Source organism: Gouania willdenowi, chromosome 8 (genome assembly GCF_900634775.1).
Source record: "Gouania willdenowi chromosome 8, fGouWil2.1, whole genome shotgun sequence".
Taxonomy (NCBI): domain Eukaryota; kingdom Metazoa; phylum Chordata; class Actinopteri; order Blenniiformes; family Gobiesocidae; genus Gouania; species Gouania willdenowi.
The window spans coordinates 26,964,242-26,985,516 of NC_041051.1; the positions used below are offsets into that span (position 1 = coordinate 26,964,242).

Here is a 21,275-nt window from a genome sequence, read left to right on the forward strand (position 1 = left end):
TTTATACTCTGACCCTGCTAAACTCTTGTTTGCTCTTTGCTCTCTCTGTGTGTGTGTGTGTGTGTGTGTGTGTGTGTGTGTGTGTGTGTGTGTGTGTGTGTGTGTGTGTGTGTGTGTGTGTGTGTGTGTGTGTGTGTGTGTGTGTGTGTGTGTGTGTGTGTGTGTGTGTGTGTGTGTGTGTGTGTGTGTGTGTGTGTGTGTGTGTGTGTGTGTGTGAGAGACACACCCTGTGTTGGTTAAATACAGGCTTGTGCTTGTTTATGACTCCACATGTCCTAACAGGTACCCATTTGGCTTTGACACACCACATTCAGGGAGCATAAAGAACCCGACTAATGTCCTTTAAAAGCACCGCATCTCCTTTTCATGTCGTGTTTGAAGTAAGAACGTGTCCATAAGCTCACATCTTTTCCTGCCAAGCTTTTTTAAAAAAAGAAGAAAAAAAGTGCAGCAGTTTTTGCCGAGGTTTCTCATCCCATCCTGTTTTTTGGATCACATTGCCTTCTTTCTCATATCTGCTGGGCTCAGACCTCAGAAGCTATCTGCAGGGCAGATGGGTTTTCTTTTTATTTATTTTTTTAGCTCTGGCTAGTGAGTGTTTACAGCCACTGTGGCCATGACTGCAGGCCAACAGTGTGCAGTCAAACTATAGGATTAGAGGGAGCGAGTTGGTTGTTTTCCAATTCAATACAAACTGCTGCTTATGATTTTTTTTTTTCACTCCTCTGTTTCCATTTAAAATCCCGCCATCTTTGTTTATTTCTGTTCTTTGCTGTAAAAGGTTTCAGATTTCAGCATCAAACTTAGTCCTGGATGCCCTTGAGCGTGTGAAAAGATGGAGGCAGAGTCATGATGCACAGTCACTAACACTCGCACAAGATAACGGCATCTGTCGGCCCTGCAGCTCCACTATAATCCTGCTGTTGATAAGATAGAACTGGGCCAAAATATATATAAAAAAAATCACCTGAGGCAACACAGCTCTGGCTGATAAACATTTCATGTGAAATATAGACGCAATCTAAAAAAAGTGATAACACACATCACATCCACAGATTTCAGCAGCATCTGTAAACATGTCACCTTTAACGTGTTGTGGTCTTTGTTTATCTTCCTCCGCCCGTCCGTCTACCAAGCATCTTCATGTCTGAAAGCGTGTATCAAATTTTGTGGCTCTTAATAATAGATGTGTTTGCTGTAAATATTTCATGGTCGACTGACTGAAAACACGTCTGCAGGAGATATGGGGATAGAGCGGAGGGTGGGGGTTGTTTAGGGGTGAGCACAATGGGTTAAAAAGGAAAAAGGGAGAGTGAAACTCGATCGCCAGGATTTGACCCGCGTTCAATTAGGAAAACATTCAGCATGTTGAGCTCTCTGTCTTCCTTTTCTTCTCTCATCTTGCAGGGCTCCCAGGATTCAACAGGAGCACAGGAGGGTCTGGTGGCCCCGCCCTTCGCAGCCTTCCCTCCACCACCACCTCCTCAAAACGGGCTCGCCGGAACAGACTTCGGCCCTGGGACGATGTTTAGTGCCGGGGCCCAGGGTTCAGCTGAAGTAGGAGCCGCTTCCAACGGAGCTGCTACCACGCCCAACTCTAACACTAACGACGTAAGCCCAGTGTGTGTGTCCAGGCTTTCTAATGAAAAATAAGAAATGGATCAATTACCATTTGGGTTATTTTTGCTTTGTTGTTTCCATTCTTACTATACAGGGTTCCTGTGGATCCTTAAAAAGTCTTAAAAGGCATTCAATTCATGAATCTAAAAATAAGGCCTTATTGTCATTAAAATGTCTTAAATCAATGTGTCAAAAGTCTTACATTTTAACACATAATAACTATGGGTTTTTTTTAATTCTTTATTATAATTAGTCTCCCTTTTGTTTTTGGGGCCGCCCAAAATGAGACCGAAGGATGCACGTGGCCCCTGGGCCGCCAGTTGCCTATGTCTGTTGTAGTTAATAACTCAGTGCTTCTGCAAATTACACAAATTCAATCTGCCCCCAGAAATATAAACATTTATTAACGTGTTTCATTTTCAATGTTTGTCATTTTTTAGCAAGAAAAATACAGTACAGTATAGTAAAGATACAGTATCAGTCGCTACAGGATTTTCTCTTTTAATTTTCATTGATTTTGTGACCAATTATTATGTGAAATAGTTCCGGGAAAATTTTGTTTTTTGAACAATTTGAGATTTAAAATGACTGCAGTCTTTAAAAAAAAAAAAAAAGTCATGTGATAAAAGCATGGGAAAAATGCGATCCTTCAAATGTTGTGGAGTTTCTTTATATTTGTGTATTTAGAAGGGCTGAAATATCTACAACTGAATTATTTGGTCATTTAGACAATAGTTCATGTATTTGTAACTTTCTTTTGGGGCTGAATTGTATGGTCTAATGACATGGTTCTCAAACTTTTTTGGCTCAAGTACCCATTTCTCTTATTTCGGAATCCAAGCACTTTATTTGTCCGACTACAACATTTTACTTAGAATTCTGTGAAAAAAAGAACTATAGAGCATAAATATGGAATGAGTGAGTGATAACACATATATTTTAGAGAATCTTATTCTGTAAATAAGTGGTATGAAACAGTATTTAGTGCCTCCTGAATAGATTTATTTCTATAGTTTTTAATCATTTCTTGTCACTCCCTCCTGATGTGGGACCAAGACTGACCCTTTGTATTCTCAGTTCATGTGTTTTTGGTTTCATTTTGTGTATTTTGTTGTTGTTGTTTTTTCTTTGTATTATTCAGTACATTTTCCTTTTTTTGTGTTTTTTTATTGTCATTTGGTTGTTTCTTATGTTGTTGTTGTATGTTTCACTGATAATTTTGTGTATTTTGTATTTGTTTGTCTGTTTTTTTTTATTTGTTATTATTCAGTACATTTTTTCTCTTATTTTATGTGTTTTTGTTGTTTTGTGAGTAGCTGGTAATATTTAGTATGATTATAATTTTTAACTAAAAATAAACATTATAAAAACCTCATTTTTAATGCTTTCATTTGTTAATTTTCCTCTTTCTCTCAAGTACTGCCTGTAGTGCCATTTGAGAAACACTGGTTTAAAGGGGCAGATTTGGCCCCCGGGCCTTGAGTTTGACACACGTGTACTAGATTAAATAGGATTTTATAGTGGAGCAGTTTGTGTAGATTATCATTATGATGTGAAGGAACATTGTCCCCCGTAGGAATGACTGTCATCCATTTAGTAAATGCTGTTCTTCACCCGTACCTTGTTGTTTTTCTGTTAAAACTCTAAAGGGAAAAACAGAAGAGGCATCCCAGGGTGAGGTGGGAGTACAGTGTGGTGCTGGAGGAACGGGAGCAGGAGGCTCTGCAGGAGATTCCACAGACACCAAAGGATCCCCCAAACGCCTCCACGTCTCCAACATCCCCTTCCGTTTCCGGGATCCAGACCTAAGGCAGATGTTTGGGGTGAGGAAAAGAGAATGGGTGCTGTTATCAGTTCTGCACAGATGAGATATTCGCAGCAGCAGCGGCGGGTAGTCTCTCCCAGGTTTAAGATGATAAGATTGAAAAAGTCACACAGCTGCTAAAAAGACTGTGATTGGTGGTTGTGGGATTGCTACGTGGCAAATGGCAAAGTAGGACAACTGGGTTGGAAAGGATTGACAGAGTGAAAAGAAGAATAATGGAAAGTCACAATGAATTGTGGGAAGCTGTTTTCTGTTTAACAGTGACCTCTAGTGCAAAGTCAGTGGAGTGAACATTGTTGTCGACAGAGATTAGAGGTTCAAATCCCTCTGGTAGCCCTGTGATTGATTGGGAAAGGCTCTCCAGTAACTGAGAAGCACTTATTGGTATATATAGAGAACCAGTTTTTGACTTTGTACCAATCCAAAGAACTTTCACTGATTATCTGTTGGCTCATATTTTTTTCCTTCCTGTTTTATTGCAGCAATATGGGAAGATTCTGGATGTAGAGATCATTTTCAATGAGAGGGGCTCAAAGGTAAGTTCTTATAAACGAGTAACAACACACTGAAAGTGTCCTATATTCACCACAGAAAAATCATGCATGAAATATTTGGTTAAAATAAGTGTTTTCTTATAAATAAATGAAAAAATAAATGTTTTTCATTCGATTGCAAAAGACTAAAAATCATTTCCAATAACTGATCAATTAAAACATTTTCTAAAGAAATTGGGGGGTGAAAGATGTTATACAAACACAAAACTGTACTTCATTTTTCCCTAAAAATGATTTATCTTCATCTAAGTTTGACTTAAATTAATTTTCTTTTTAACTATCATGATTTGATTTTTTTTTTAAAGGTCTTTATTGATAATTTCAAAAAGTTGTATTAAAATAACATTTAATATTGTTCACCTAATGTATTTAACATTGTTTTTTTAATTTTGTTATGTTTTCTGTTTTATAAAAAGACGTTTTAAAAAGTCTTTATATTTGTTTGATCTGAGAAGTTTTAAGTAAAAAATGTTTATATTCATACACCTTTTCAAACTTTTTTTAATAAAAAATGAATAAATAAATTAAAGAAAAAAACTGCCCCCTAGAGGAGTCTGTAATTAACGTTTTTTTTCTCCATCCAAACTCTTACACTATTCAGCCATAAACATCCTTGTCTTCTGTAAATGCGACACCCTGTGTTTTGCTGATTTTTTTGTTCTGAAGCTGTTTGTGTATAACACACAGTCAGAGCACCCCTCTAGGTTTGAGCATCTATAGATCAGTGTACCTACTCTCCCATCTCTGTCCGTATCTCAAACCTCTGCTTTGTGCTGCAGGGCTTTGGTTTTGTGACATTTGAGACCAGCGCAGACGCAGAGAAGGCCAGAGAAAAGCTGCACGGAACACTGGTGGAAGGTCGGAAGATTGAGGTATTTCTTCCCCTCCTTCTCTCTCTCTCTCTCTGATTGTTTTTTCTCTCTGTATTCCCATCATAATTCTGCTTGGTCACTGAGTGCGAGCTAGCTCCCATCCCCCTCTTTTTAGTGTTATGCTCTGATGCAGTCCCACTCTTTTTAATTGCTGAGATGAATTCATTTCTTTGTTGGTTTTTGTGGTGGGACTGATTTGGGTGCAAGAACATTTGTTCAGGCATGCTCCGTACCTACATTTCTTTTCACATTCACCTTTTGCCTCTTCGCCTTTTGCAACGCACACCTCGAAGCCACGCCAGGCGTTACAAATTCATAAACAGCTGGAATGATGTTATTGTGCAGAGGGCACGAGGAGAGCTCGGCCAAAAGGATGATGCATGGCAGACTGCTGTCAGAAGCTCTTTATTTTTCCTCGTGAGTTGTAGAAATCCCTGTGTGTTCCCATCTTCCCGGGGCTGTGGATAAGTGGCTGTGACGGCTCACAGCAGCATGCTGGGAATCAAGGCCACGCTGACGCATGTTCACTTCATGGACGTCTGGGTTCCTCCTTCTGATCAGTTTTCATGTTGTGCTTTGAAGATGTTATCTTTTTGATGTGATCGTGACTGAAGCATGTGCTGGAGTTTTTAAAGCAGTTTTGTTTTAATTGGCGTTTGAATCTGCTCACGTGTCCACGTCGGATCACTTGATTTGAGCCTCAGTAAGCCGGGATTCCTGCATGGGCTTACTACGTTGGTGTGTGTGTGTGTGTGTGTGTGTGAAGGAGCAGGTTGTTGCATGAGAGACCAGAATGGACCTTTTCTTTTTTTAAAGTTCTGCTGCAGTCTAGTTTGGGAATGATGGACCCCCCCCCCCCCCCCCGCATCTGTTCTGTACAACCACTGCCTCCTCCTTCAGTCAATCGGCAGGATGAATGGATACTGATGGAGCTGATTTACCTCAGATTCTCCCAGTGACTCTGTTTACTTTGCATGAAATCGTTCCCAGCCAGACTCGACAGTCGTCACTTTTGCATGTCATGTGTTGACCTCTGTAGCGAGTCACATGTCAGACTCTGTTTAAGTGCATGGATTTGAAGAGACAAAAGGCTAAAAACAGAGAGAACTGGACTTTTCTATGTGAGGCAATGGGCAAGGGCTCTTCTATCCTTCTTTTCTTTGATACTAACCCCCAATTTCTACCGGATGCGTAACTGCTGCGTAACAACAACGGCGCTGATGGGTTTTCATTAAAGTCAATGTGCCAATTTCCACTGCATGCGTAACTGCTCCAGCACAGCTGCGTAACTACTCCATCATGTCGTAGCCCTTTTGCAGCAGATACGCAGCCCTTATGCAATGCTGCATAAATTCAACAAAGATAAGCCCGTGTGGGACAGGAAAATGTATACAATTAAAAATAAACTAAAATAAGATAACGTGTTGATTTTCAGAATAAAATACTGTGTTCAAGGCAGATCATATTTCTATTCATTTTACGACCTGCATGCTCTTTCAGGGTGGCGTGAGTCTTCTGGTGCCTATCTCCAGCTTTCTTCATACGCTAGGTGCGGCTACATTCTGGACAGGGCGGTAGTGGAAAATCTACAGGGCAGGACCGAGTGGATTTCCTTCTGCTCCTCTCAAAGGACACAATTAACTTTTTGTCCAGCTTTGTGGTTCTGTTCGTATTTACTATAACTCACTATGTCGCGTGATTACACGTGAATTAGTCGGATCTCCTGAGTCTTCGCCACAACAGGTACGGAGGCGGTAGGGATTGCCAGACTGCAGATTACGTTGTAGTTACGCAGCAGAGACGTTACGGAGCAGATATGCATCCAGTGGAAATCCGTTGTTACACTTTTTAATTCTCGTCTAGTCACCAACAACAGATTCAAATGGATGCACCAGATTTAGCAGAAAGCTGCTTTTTATTTTTACCTGTAGTTCTTGTACAAAAACCGATACTAATGACGACTAACCCTATTCAGTCTGTGCAATACCTAAAGAAAGGAGTGAAGATGTCTTGTTTGGTGACTAGTCGTATATTAAACTAATTTGCTAACACTTTGACCAAAGACTGAATAACTAGTCACTGCACACCTGATTTCAGAGTTTGTTGACTTATATCACAATTCATGAACTCTGAATAACTGGCTGTATTTCTATTGTATTTGTTGTATGTGTTCTGCTCCTCTGATATGGGTTTGAATAATGTAGCAGAGGTGTGCATGGTTGGTGTTTAATTACAGCCAAACTCAGGAACAAAGGCACACCACGGATGTTTGTGCATGTTTGCTTCTCTTCTTGTTTTGTTGATTGTTAATTTGTTAAATTAGTGTTGGCAATGGGGCTGTTACTCATTCAGTTAGCATGAAATCAGTCGCACCCAAGTGCTTTGTAGTCGTGCTTCCACAGACTAATATTTTTGACTGAATGTTTTTGCAAAGAATTTTTTTTGTTTTAATTAAGTTTTGACATGTTGGTAATCTGTGGCATGCTGGAGGGGATGTAGTTGATTTAATAGCGTGCATGTTTGTAGCTTATTATACGAAGGTTGTTACTTGTTGTGCTGTGAGTTATGCTCTACTTCTCTTTGTCTGAAATAAAACTCTGTGCTTTGAAGGAGTCAGTTTCCTGTAAGCTTCCAATGTATTCATGTAAGTGGCAACAACCTCACTCCGCTTCGCTGATGACATCACATCACTACTCATTGATGCTTGAATTACTACACAAACACATATATGTATGTATGTGGGTTCCATAATAACCATTAGGCCTGCACGATTTAGCAAAATCATCTGAATTATGATTTTTCTCAAATGTGTGATTTACGATAGAAAGTATATCTCTAACACGGAGCTCGTCCACCCAGGCAATGATAACAATGTACTATTATATGTCTTTAACTCAGAGTTTAACATATAGATCTCTGATCTGAACCACCAGAGAACAAGATGGGACTTTTCAAATGTACTACAGACCAAACTGACAAACATGTCACTTTTCTGCTACGTTTATTTTGGGGGAAAAAATCACAAACATTATTTTAAGAGAAAAAAAGGTGACAGTAAACAAAATTCATTGTGCTTGTTTAGGGGTGGGACTATATACAGCTATGGCTACAATAGTAGCTTACCACCATTGTGTGTAGAGTGAAAGAATGGTACACATCAATGCAAAGTGCTTTGAGTGTCTATAAGAAAGTGCTATATAAAATCCAATGCATTATTTTTATTATTATACAAAAAAAGAATGTAGTTAGAAGAAAAACCAGCTTTTATTTAGCTTTAACTCTGGACTTACTTCCAGTCTGGGTGTGATATAGAAATAAGAAAAAATAGATAAACAATAACGTCATTAAAGCCAATTTTTCCTGTTTGAAGTGCAAAAGTGTGACAATTCATGTCAGTCAAAAATTAAAACCCAGTCGTGATCATTATCATGACATCCTTTGAAAATACATTCCCATCTGAGCATAAACTTTGCATAGCAAGTTTAAAAAAAACAAAATAGAACATTTATGCAGCCCAAATTTAAGATTTGGATACAGTATGTCTACATTTACATCTACAACTTTATTTGCTGCAGCCTTTAGTTTGTTAAACTTCTGATCACCTTTTCTGGAAACACACATTATTGATGCTGGTTTCCAGTATGTTTTGTTTCTATAATGACGCCAACAGTTTGAGTTATGTCACTTTTACTGTTTTAACTTTAGCATTGCCATGAGTTTTCCATAACTGTACAATGCCTCAAAGCTTACTGACGTCCACGAGTGTTGAATCAGGAATTTGAATTGGATAAATCGTGCAGGCCTATGGGGCCATCAACAGCCACACATATTCATCTTCACCTTCAGCCATCATCCATCATCCATCCTTCACTGTCTACGTGAGTTTGTCTATGCTCAAACAACAAACACTCCTCTGCTCCAAAACATCGACCAACTCCCGAGGACTGTTTACAAAACGGATGATGGATGAGTCTCTTGGTAACATATTGGATTTGAAGCCCCCAGTCAGACTCTTGTGCTGCAATTACATGTGACGAGCAGCAGGGTCCCCGTGAGGTTTCCGTCACCAGCACACAATCAATAGATTCAGGAGTTTCTCAGTGTTTCAAATAGGGACGGTTACCTCTGAGTGCTTTTAAATAAGCTGCTGGTCACACACACAACATCAGTCATTTGACTCGGCGCTCAGTCTGAATATTTCTATATAGTAACAAAAAGCAGTAAAACATTACTATTGTAGTCATTTAGTGTTGTCTTTCATATATAAAACAAATAAAGCATTGGTAGAGCCTCTGATTTTTGGTTTCAAATTTTTCCAAGTGCCATTTCATAGTTTAACTATTTCTGTTATTAACCAGCTTTCCCTAATTAGATGTCATTACTGGCTATTTCCTAAATTATTCCCAACATGACTATGAGGGTTAATTAGTAAACATTTCTTTAAATAATTTTTTTCTATGCATTAGATTTGCGAAGGTAACCGCGACAAAAACCGCATAAGATTAAATGGCGCAATATTTCAATAGCGCGAGGTTACTTAGTGCAAGATTACGTTGCACGAGATTAAATAGCGTGAGATTATAACAGTGTGAGATTAGAATTGCTCTATTTAACCTCGAGCCAGATTACGTAGTACGAGATGAAGTAACGCAAGATTACGTAGCGCGAGATTGCATAGCGTGAGATTACGTAGCACAAGATTACATAGTGTGCGATAATTGACAAGTTCACACGTTTAGTTTTATGGAAAAGCGCAATATTGTTCCAGAACATGTAGGTGAGGGTTTAGTCCAAGTCACAAAGATATTTTCAAGTCTGAGATTTGGTTATCGTGGGATTTTGTTAGATGTGATATTCCCGTCTCTGCTACACATTCAACCCATAAATCTAGAACAGAGAATACACCTTTATTGATGGGAAATCAACTTTACAGCAACACAATATAAAGAGCAGATGGTAAACAAAGATGAATATATTAGCATAAGAAGATAATAATAATAATAGTGAAAAATAAAATGATACGAATTAATATCTATGATTCAACCAACCCAACAGTGGATAAATAGTGTGTAAATGCTTGCTATTGTCACTAAACATGTATATAAAGGTATATTCAGTGTCATATTGTAATTTCCCTTGATTTTGTTTGAATAGATTTCAAAATTGACATTTCAGGGTGTGAATTTTGTTATTTCAGAATCAGAAGTAATTTATTTATCCCAGGGGGAACTTACTTGCGTTACAGAGGCTCAATAAATATTGCAAATAAAAACAGTAAACACTAAAGAGAGAGAAAAACGTACATAATTAAGTAAAAGACTGTAAATTAAATAAGGATGAAATACAAGTGCACACATTACAGTAGAAAAACATAAAATAAGATTCATAATAATACAAATTTCTGTTTGTTTATCAAGATCATGGAAAATCAGAGGCCCTACATTTGTCTCCTGTACAAGCAGCAGAATTCTAGCTTTACGTGGTTGTGCTTGTACTAGGGGAACTCTATGACCACAGCCCACAGGTGATACTCAGTGCTTGTGCTAAAAACCAGCGTTGTCAACATAACTTTTCCATAATAAAATGTGTTCCTGCAAAATTAAATTTGACAGGACCTCACAGATCTGGAGACAGAAAACTGTCCTCCATTCTCCGTATGGTGTGTTAACTGTAGGTTTGTGTTTAACAGGAAGGGACGGCTCTTCTGTAGGGCAGAGTTTTAATCAGACGGTTCAGTCACTGATCAGCCAAAGTGTGTGCTACGCTGCATGCTAATTGAAGAGGGATTTAGAAAATAAAGGGTCTTTCTGGTGACTCAGGACCATTATCACCGGTGCACAATGGGTGTGTGTGTGTGTGTGGTTGAGGAGGAGAAGAACAATCTGAGCTGTAGTAGCTCTGCATGTCCTGCCATGGTGCATTCTGTCCACGCTCACTGCCATTCTCTCATGTCCTCATACATTTGGAAACTATAGATGATTTGACTCCACCTTGATTTTGTTGACGTAGCTTGCTTTTGCAACGTCTTGATTTAAGACCAACTCGCTTCTTGTGTTTCCTATTTGCCTTCCCTGTTGGTTTGAGCCACTGCATGTTTTCTTTAGTTTGGTATTGAAACGTGTGACGTTGCACTGAATGCTGGTCAAAGCTTGAATGAAAGAGGAAAGAGCTTGATCTTTGTTTTCTTTGTGTGTGTCACCTGTCCTTTCATTCTGTCCCAGCCAGTCACATTTGTCACTCTGTACCTTTTTTAATTTCTGTTGATTTTAACACCTCCACGTGTTTTGCTGCTGTTTGTCATTGTATGTATTCTTCTATTGCCATGTGTCTTTCATTTGATCTTGGCTTTATGGTGACCATCAGTAAAAGGGAGTTAATTTCTGTTGAACGGCTTCCAAGCAACCACTTGCCTATTTGTGGCCTAACCCAACTGCACAGGAATGAGTCAAATCCAACCAAAAATTATTCTTTTATTTAACTAGGTGCAAACAGCAATACGCCTTTTCTGTTCTGCTGTCTTGATGGAGGGTGGTATGAATATCTATCTACTCTTATTTCACTTTGCGGGAAGTGTTGTTGACTGTAAGGGGGTTCAGGCAAGGTTGCCCCATATCTTCATGTCTTTTTTGTTCACTCAAGTACCAAACATCCCTAGAGGTCTACCAACTTTTCTTCTTTTCCTGCCCCCCCTCCTCTTCCTCCTATTCCTCCTACTCCTCCTCCTCCTATGTTCTATGACTCTGCTGTTGCTGCTGTCAAGGTTTTGATTTCTCCTGGGGGCAACGAGACAGTGTAAGGGGATGGGGATGTAGGTTTCTTTTGTTCCCGAGAATTATTTGTTCCTTTATTTATTATATTTTTTCTGTTTCCCTGACGACTTCTGTGTGTTGTTGTCAGTCTCAACGGTAACCACTCGCTGTTTCTGCGGCAACGGTAAGTTGTGTACAAACATTTATCACTGAAATAATTCCCCTCTTCCACCCACTATTCAGAATGAGCCATTCATGCTGTACAATGTAAAGTGAAAGGCGACTCTACACAGTTGGACTGATTTTTCATGCATTCACTGATATGTCATGTGATGCCCTAGAAATCCTGTATTACATAATATCATGTAGCATACAGGCAAACCTACACATCATCTTTCAACGTACCTAATTTTTTTTAGCAACAGTTTGTTCAAATTTTTCTCCCCCACCCCCACCACGTCATTAACACCTCACTGGGAATGCCCATACGTAATCACCCTCCTCTATGCAATGACACGGCTTTCTCCAATTCATCAGAATAATAACTTCACTTCCTCTCTTTGCCTCTCGATTGCTCTAAGTGAATGATTTAGAGCTGCAGGCCAAGTGTGGCTGCTCTGGTTTCAAGTCCTTTCTCAAGCATCTTACTGACCTGCCTGCTTTTGGCAAGTTTTAACATGTCACATGATGTGTCTTTGGAAATCAAAGGCTGGACAGATGTAGGAACGCAGCTGTGGACTAACGCTCAACATATGACCATGTAGCATCGTTACTGCTGCCTGTCATCACAGCTTGGAGAAAAACAAAATATAACAAATAAAATTTTGCATCAATTTTGTTTGGCTTTTCTTTTAAGATTCCAACTAATGTACAAGTTATTAGTACAAGTTATTTTACTCCAAGTGTACAAGTTATTACTAATGTACAAGTTATTTATGCTTTAGGATCAAGGAAATGCATTTTTTCCATAATTATTGCAGCCGAAAGTTATTGCCCTTTAATTTATATCGCAGTCAAATTTGAATACACTTCACAGCACATTTCCTATGAATTGATTTAAATTATTGCAGGTAACAATGTGTTTATCGAACTCACAAAAAGGAAGATTTGTATTTATTGACCCCATTTCAAACCTTTGTGATGTTTTTGGTTAAACATAGAACTAGCTGAATATTTTCTAGAGGTTTTTGGACTTGTCATATTTGTATATCAGCAAAACGTGATTTTAGGGAGGGGAAAGGCGTGGAAGAAGGTAGAAAAATTTAATTGACAAAATAAGTTGATATTCAAACACTAAAAAGGAACTTAGTTTTATTTTTAATAATCTTCAACAGGAACATTTAGACTCTGTGTTTCATAGACTTAGAACACACTATTAGAATAACATGGATTGAATAAACAAGACTGGGCCCAGCATAGAACCCTGTGGGACTCCATGAGGTAAAATGACCAAAGATTACCCAAATTATTCAAGGCTGGGAAGTCGGCTCCAAATGAACCAACCATTCCATATGATATGTTTTTAAGAACTTTATCTTCTATTCACAATGCAATAGTAGTTTAACATCGATTCATTTTTAAATCCTCTTCGTTTCCAAGGTGTTTGACTTTGGTTTGCTTTACATTTGTTACAGTAATGAATTGTTTGATAATTTTGAATTGAAAACAAAAATTCTAAATGTTTGAAAAAGCTTATTCATAATTTTTTAAGAAGAAAACAAAGTGCTTCTGAAGAGTTGTTTGGAGGGATAGCAAGTTATTTGTAGTCTAGCTAAATTAAAGTCACTCAGTTTTTGGTCCTTTTGCCTATTTTTTTCCTTTATCATCAAAAATAGTTCATGAAGGAGTTAGTTGGGCTTCATATACAATAAGATTGGTGCAACTGCCTTGTGGTCACATCAAATTTAGCCAGTGTTGTTTTGCCGTATGCATCTCTAAAATTCTATGGGGTTACCATGTTTTTTTTGTGGGGGGGGTTTCGGTGGGGGGTCTTTATCTTGCCTTTTTGTTTTTCTCCTTTTTTCTCGTAGTGGACTGTCTGTGCATTAAGTGCATTATTAGCTGTAGTCGTAGTGGTTGTAGTCATAGTGTTACTGGTCTGTTTGTGGCACACAGTTGTTAATGCCTGGCATAGTGTCTCATGTTTATTTAATTTCTCTTCTTTTTGGGAATGAGGATCTCTCTCTCTCTCTCTCTCTCTCTCTCTCTCTCAATCTCTCTCTCTCTCTCTCTCCATCTCTCTCTCTCCTTTGGTGCTCTGATTCTCAACCCAACACCTGTAATGAGATTTACCAGAGAATGGTCACCAAATCTAATTGCTTATTTGAATGATGCACCTTGGTCTGTATGTTTTGTCATGGATAGTAATTTTTAGTTTTTTTTGTGTTTGATACGGGAATCTTTCCTTTACGTATCCACACCGTCTCCTTCCTTTCCCCCTTTTTCATATTGACTGGCTCTGTCTCTTTACCTCTCACCTGCATCCTTTCCCACCTAACGTAGCGAAACCCATCTTGTCTCGTGTGTGTTTGATCATGACGTGGGAGTGTTGCGATTGTTTTGATTTGATTGGTCCCTCTGCTGCATCCTACGCTTGCTGATTGGCCTTTATTTTCTTTTTCTGTGTATTACTCACTATTGGTCATGTGTTGCGCCGATATTTGGCTGTGCGTAGTATTTGTGTTGATACATAGATTATGAATTTTTGCCAATAAATGTTTTTGCACCCCTCTTTCTCTCCCCCTCTTTTTTAATTTGTTCTTTTTAAGGGTATGTGAACATGTTTGGTCGATATGGAAATGTGACTGCATTGTCCCTGTTTTTCACAAGAAGGACCAAAGTGGGATGAGAAAGGAATGAATGTTTTTCTTGATTATTAACACTTTTTGTTTCCACATTGGTTCCTTGATTTGCATGTATTCCTGTCGATCAGTTACACATTATATACAAGACATGCATACACACACACATTCACAGTGTATTTCTGCATTTACATATTAAGAAAATGTTATAAACTGTTGTTATTGGGCATCTTAACAAATGTCCGTTTACTCTTAGACATCAAAGAAGGTTGATAAAGCTCTGGAAACACAAATAGAAACATTAGAAAGAGTTTTAAATGCAGCTTGTCTGTCAAACTATAACTGATGATGATCATTTCACAATGTTTAATGTGACGTTATTAGGAAAACATCAATATCATTGAAACAATGGTTCAAATTTTTCCATGTGCAGTGGGTAACAATTTGCTTGAAGTTTTATAGATAAAGACTGACATTACGCTGTAATTATGACATGACACCTGTCATTAGCATGTATAATGTGTCATGAAGGCTGTCATTAAATGTTGTTCATTACCCTAACCCCACTAGATTCCTCAACCTAACCCAAAAAATGCCAACTTTTCTTTAAAGGTGTCATAATTTAGGGAAACCCTCCTCCCTTCTACAGCTTTTATAGGAGGGGCGGGGCCAATAGTGACAGGTGATGACACTGGTCAATCTAAAGAATCCGTCTCAGCCAATTGCAAAATTCAATTGTAATAGCTGGCGTTCAACCCTTAGGTCAGTAATTCTGACATTTTACAACTAAATTTGGAAATTTTAATTTCTTTTACTAAAATGTTAAAAGTTCAGGATCAATCAGCAGCACTACTTAAGACCCAAATACATACATATTCAGCAGGAAAAAAGAGGGACAGCCTTTACGACACCTTATTCATGATAATGTCAGCTGTTACTTTGAGGAAACACTATGAAAAGGTTTAGAGTAACCTACCTAAATTTATTTAAAAAAATTTGTTTATTGACATTAATAAATTACGAACTGAGATAAAATTAAAAAAATGTTTTTTATAATAATCAGTATAGTCAGTAACCCAGAATCAGTATATTGATCCAGATCCCATCTAAAATGTAGGTCTTTCTTAGGGTAATATTTGGTCAAAATCCATGTATTACCATATGTAATCTTGCTAACAGATAAATGCATAAATAAACACCAGTAAAAATATTACTTTCTTGGTGAACCTTTACCTGAAGACCATAAAGTTGTAATAATATATTGTTCTTAGAAGCTTTAATTAGCCATGTGTTGTCTCTGAGCCAAGAAAACCTTTCAAATCCAAGCATTTGTGACTTTTCAAAAGTTCAGAGGTATGCTTTAATCCCCGTTGACTCAACACCATGAATATTTGTTCCAGTTATTCATCTAAACCTTTAAAAATGTGTGAATTGAAACCTGCGACTGCACACTAACCTCTTAGAATAACCTTTTTTTTCAGTAACAGAGACTCGTCGGCTTTGAATAGAACTGTGCCAAGTTTCACAGTGTTACCTAAAACCTCTAGATTCATGGAGTCTATTTACATTTGAAAATGTTTTCGCTCCATCAAGCAGATAGTGGTTGATCGAGAAAAACAAGGTAAACCTCATTTCCATGTGAATGAAGCACTGCACATTGAGATAACGACGCAACGTGCAACACTCTCGGCTTTAATGTTGCACTAAATGGAAATACAAGCACGTTATTGTTTTTGTCACACAGAAGTAGATTCTTACTAATCTCACCAAAAGGTCGTTCATCTTCAGCTGTTACAGAAAGCTCAAAATCTCCTTCTCCTAAAGCCTATCAAAGGAAGATGAGGATAGATCAAGGGACCAGAGTGAGAAGCTTTGAAGCTCAAGGAAAAGATTATCTGCCATCTTGGAATGAAAAGCTTGAGCGAAATGTCAGCGAGCATGCACAGATCTTGCTTCCACCCACCAGAAATAAATCAGTTTTTTTTTGTATTTCCCGAGTTACAGCTCAATTTTGTTTTCTTTGCCCTCATTTTTCTAATGATGTGCACATCAGGAACATAACCAGTCACAGCCCCTCCCTCCCTTGCTTCTCCTCATAATAAATCACAAATTCTCTACTTGGCAATTTGCTTTTTATTGCATGATGACTAAAAAAAACAAACAAAACCAAACCTCCCCTAACGATCTCCTTCCACACATAGATGCACATCTACAAAAAGCTCCGACACTACAGGGAGGAAGCTGGCAGCTGTGTCACCAGTGAAGTATTGCACCACTGCCAGTATGCTTCTATTATTCAGCAGAGGTGGATCATTCTGCACCAGCGTGTGCACAGCATCCAAACATATCCTGAGAAGGGAAAGATGACTTCATCAGGATGTTTCACAAAGCTGGTTTAGCAAAGATCAAAGATTTGTAGAAATCACAGGAAGTTCAACTCTGAGTCGGTTACAGATCCTTAATAATTCTTTAAAAAAAAAAACACACACACACATTAAACATAATTTTTTTAAATACTTACTTTTTCAACTTTACATTTTGTGCCCCACAAATATTTAACCCTTTCGCTATAGAGAGTCCTTCCTTAGCGTTATGTGAAAATGTGGTTGAAAGTCAGGTTAGCCTTTTGGAAAAATGTGTTCACGTAAGATATAGTTAAAGGGTGACTTGAATATTTGATAAACCTGCTTTGTGAAAAAGAACTGTTTTTACTGAAAACCTCATCTGACTCAATAACAAGAAATACTTTAAGAATATTTTACTTATAAAGGAAAGAATAACAGAGATATCATTAATAAAAGACTGATATGGTTTAGGATTGAATCCAAAACACAAAAACATCACAAACACTATACATTAGAGCTGCTTTTCTCTGTCTATGTGTCGTTGCTGCTCCACGTGACGGTCTGCTCCTCCTTCCACAGGTTAATAATGCCACCGCCAGGGTGATGACTAACAAGAAACTGGTCAGCCCTTACCCTAATGGAGAGGCTATCAGCACGCTGCCTTATGGTAAACACACACACACACACACACACACATACAGTGGAAACACTCCCACTGAAGATCTGCTGCTTGTTTTAAACTACCTGCGAGGCAAACGAACAGAGAAGAAGCCTGAAAGAGCAGACAGGCATATCTGCTATGAACAAATGAGCGCAGCAAGGATTTCAACGCATAATATGATGGCGCTGCTCTTTTAATAATGAGTGAAACTTTAAAGGGATCCTCCACTGTTTTTACAGTTGTGTCCTAAAATCTTTGAAATGTTCCTATTAGAATATCTACAGTATGTCTAACAAAACACTTTATTATCCACCATATTCATTTAATTGCCTTTTAAAAATGGTCCTACTTTACAGTTTTAGAGCCTTATTTCCACCATCTTGAAATCGCATGATCGGTGATGTCACAAGGCCCCACTGCCTGTTAACATTTTATTGTTTTTTATTAGTGAAGCATTCAACCTGATTTTTTTTATCTTTTAGCAGATTTTTCAGTCAAAATGACATCTTTTGCTGCTTTTGGTTGCTCTAAAAAACTAGGAAAAGTTAAAGATGTCAATGTAAACATCTTTTGTTTACCAAAAGACGATAAAAATAGTTGTGACCGCAGGGGGTGACAGTTCCAACTCTGCAGTTTGGTATTTGACAGTGAAGCAGAGAAGAAGAGCTCTCCTAAGGGACCTTTACTCTCCCTGAAACAGTGCACTGACACACTCTGGGGGCTGAAGTTAGCGAGTAATCACCGACTGTTGAAGACACACAAACCCTGAGGATAGAAGGACTCCCACCCAAATGTTAACTGTTACTTGCTTCTTTCGGTAAACAAAAGAGGGTCACATCGACGTTTATAACAAATGGATGGAAGGATGCATCAGTTATTTCACCACTATTATACAGTATTAAAAGCTATCAAGTTATGATGAACCTACGATGTTTAAGACTCTACAATCCCTGGCATCGGTGGTGACGTTCATGATAAATCGTTCAGCCTTAATTCTTACTGTTGTTTTCTATGATCAATGATTTTGTAGTATGTTTTCAGTGAAATCTGATTATTAACTCGTCATTTCTTTCTTCCGTTCAATCAGCAGCAGCTGGGTGGAAATTAAGCCCGATGGTGGGAGCTGTGTACGGACCAGAGATTTATGCTGGTAGGGCCAAACTTCATATCTGTACGGGATACATTAGTGCTGCCTTTGTTCCTTTGTTTTTATCTGCTCCTCCTTTTCATGTCGCCCCTTCTTCCCTCTTTTCCAGTGCCGGGCTTCCCATACCCATCGGCAGCCGCGGCAGCAGCAACTACAGCAGCCGCAGCGTTCCGCGGCGCTCACTTGCGCGGCCGAGGTCGCCCCGTTTACAGCGCAGTGCGAGCTGCCGTGCCTCAGCCTGCCATCCCTGCCTACCCTGGGTGAGCAGTGATTGGATTGCTTTTGTAGCCGTTCTCGCATAAATCCGTCTTCTTTCTCTGGTTTTGGTGTTGAGGGTCGGGGACGCTGGAAATAAATCCAGTTTTAGAAACCGGTCAGCGGTCCATCACAAGGGTGGTCTTTAAATGCATTATTGCATATATACACGTTGTTACAGGCATTCTTTAAAATGTTATCACCAAAAATGTAAATCTTATGATAAACTTTTTTTTTAGCATTTTGATGGATCAGTGTTAACTCTAATAATAATGACCAAGTGCATCTATTTTTATGCATTTCCCCTTTAGTACTTTATTTTATGCATTGTTTTTTTAATGCAATACACACATTACATTTTTCCAAAGTAGCTTCGGCTTCCCCGAGTTAAATAATCTCCTCCATGAGTATTTCATTTATTTGTGTCACCAGGTCTGTGTTTAACACAGCCGTTTTTATTCACTTCCTATTCAGCCTTTGCTGTCCTCCACAGTCCAATTGGCACATTGTCAGTCAGCTGAGCAGCTATTCAGCCTACCGTGACACACTGATGGGATTGCACCATCGACGGTTCATTTGAATAAGATTAGCATACACACACACACACCAGGCGCTCACACTCATCACACACAGGCAGCTACCTTGTGCACACATTCGCAATAAATTTATTCCAGCTTGCCGCAACCTGTTTTTTTTTTTTTTTTTTTTTTTTTAATGTGCGTGTGGGCAGTGCATGCTGTTGCTGTGCTGTGATGATTGGCTGCTGGAGCTGTGACTTCAGCAGTGTTCAGAGTAAAGCCGAGTCAGCTGAATATCGCCTCATTCTGTGTGTTAATTCAAAAACCAAGCTTGACACGAGAAATTTGGGGATGTAGGAAATGCCTCGTCCACATCTGCTCCACAGACCGCTGCTCCACCACACATCAGAAAACAATCAGACCTCACTTCTCCCAGTTACCAGGGAGTACAGCTGTGAGTCTAAAGCAGTGGCTCTCAACCTTTTTTGGATTGTGACTAGGGCTGGGCGATATGGACCAAAGCTTATATATCAATATTTTTTTTTCTCAAAATGGCGATATACAATATTAATCTCGAGAATTTTAATTCAAATAAATTCTTACCAGAAAGACAATTCTAGGTTAAATTTGCTGCTGAAAAATTCTACACAGGCACATTTATTCACAAACAGCTGCACAATATATGACAATTTTGGCTTTTTTTCTATTAGGGACAGCACATGTGAGTGAGTTCTGTAGTGTGGCTTGTTTAGGGGAAGGTCTGGGTTAGGACGCACTCAGAAACCCATGTAACTGTGCTTTTCATGCTGTTCTGAGAAATAGCAAAAAATAGAAAACTCAGTATATCTTGAATATCGATTTATCGCCCAGCCCTAATCGTGACCCTATTTTGATATCAAGAATTTCTGGCAACCCCAAAGACATTTTTTTTTTAGAATTAGTTTTTGATCATGTTTGTTATACTGTATTACAAACACAAAGTGGCAGGGATTAGTGGCAAATTGTGCCAGCTCAGATTGTTTATTTTACAGCATTTTATTTGAACTACCGTATATTTATATTTGGAAAAAATGAAAGTATACAATACAGTTGTTTAAGATTGTTTAATTTCTTCTGTCAATTACTAGACATTTTGGGCGACCCCAAGTTTGAAAAACACTGGTCTAAAGCTTTAAGTTGCAATTGTGGAGCTTAAATGGAAGTTGTATTTCCTCTGCATGCTGCATGGGTGTGAAATAACCACTTTTCTCTCTCTTCCTCTCCCCCCTCCTTCGTCCTCCCTCTTTTTTGTTGATTTTTGCTGTGTTGTGACCCTTCGTACACTGTGGTTTTGTGGGACTGTGCACCACCCCCGTCCACACTACTCCACCACACCCTCCCTTCCTCCCTCCCTCCCTCCCTGTTTGATGTCCTTCCTCTCTCAGCGTGGTGTATCAGGATGGGTTTTACGGAGCTGCAGAATTATATGTAAGTAAATTCACCTTTTGCCAAACACTCCATCTCTGTCCCTCCCCTCACAGCTTCCTCCTGCTCTTCTGTTTCCCCCGCCCCGCCCTCGGGGGGTGAACTCCATGTATGTCCAGCCATTCACTACACAGAGCTGCCCTGTCATTGGTGATGGAATTGTAGGAGATTCTGATGATGTTTTGCATCTTAAAAAATAAATTGAACAAAGGTGGACATACAGGTCTCCATCCTTAAAGGCAGCTCTGTGAGTGGGCGTGGCTTGGTGCGTCCGCGACTGAGTGAATTAAGAAAGTGAGTGTGTATCCAGGTTGACAACAGTTGTTTCTGTTCTCTCTATAGACTAGTGTTTCAGGACTCAGTCCTTAGTGCCAGATTGCATCAGGTAGGGTCATCTCAACACCAGACGCACAGTGTGCCTTGTTTTTGTTTTGTTTTTTTTGCTCTACTACCTCCTCTGATCT

General features: G+C 38.9%; 1 protein-coding gene across 8 annotated transcripts in view; it reads left to right on the forward strand.

Moving 5' to 3' along the window:
* Positions 1-21,275, forward strand: part of LOC114469043 (RNA binding protein fox-1 homolog 2-like) — a 66,263-nt gene that overhangs the window by 34,502 nt on the left and 10,486 nt on the right. For 3 of the 8 annotated variants that reach the window (XM_028456282.1, XM_028456287.1, XM_028456286.1), the window contains 8 exons: positions 1,408-1,611; positions 3,270-3,443; positions 3,928-3,981; positions 4,779-4,871; positions 17,346-17,433; positions 18,515-18,577; positions 18,684-18,834; positions 20,772-20,814. In XM_028456282.1, coding sequence (XP_028312083.1) covers positions 1,408-1,611; positions 3,270-3,443; positions 3,928-3,981; positions 4,779-4,871; positions 17,346-17,433; positions 18,515-18,577; positions 18,684-18,834; positions 20,772-20,814 — 870 coding nt within the window. Of the gene's footprint in view, positions 1-1,407; positions 1,612-3,269; positions 3,444-3,927; positions 3,982-4,778; positions 4,872-17,345; positions 17,434-18,514; positions 18,578-18,683; positions 18,835-20,771; positions 20,815-21,153; positions 21,197-21,275 lie in introns of all 8 variants that reach the window. The other 5 variants (XM_028456288.1, XM_028456283.1, XM_028456284.1 and 2 more) reach the window with 5 other exon arrangements.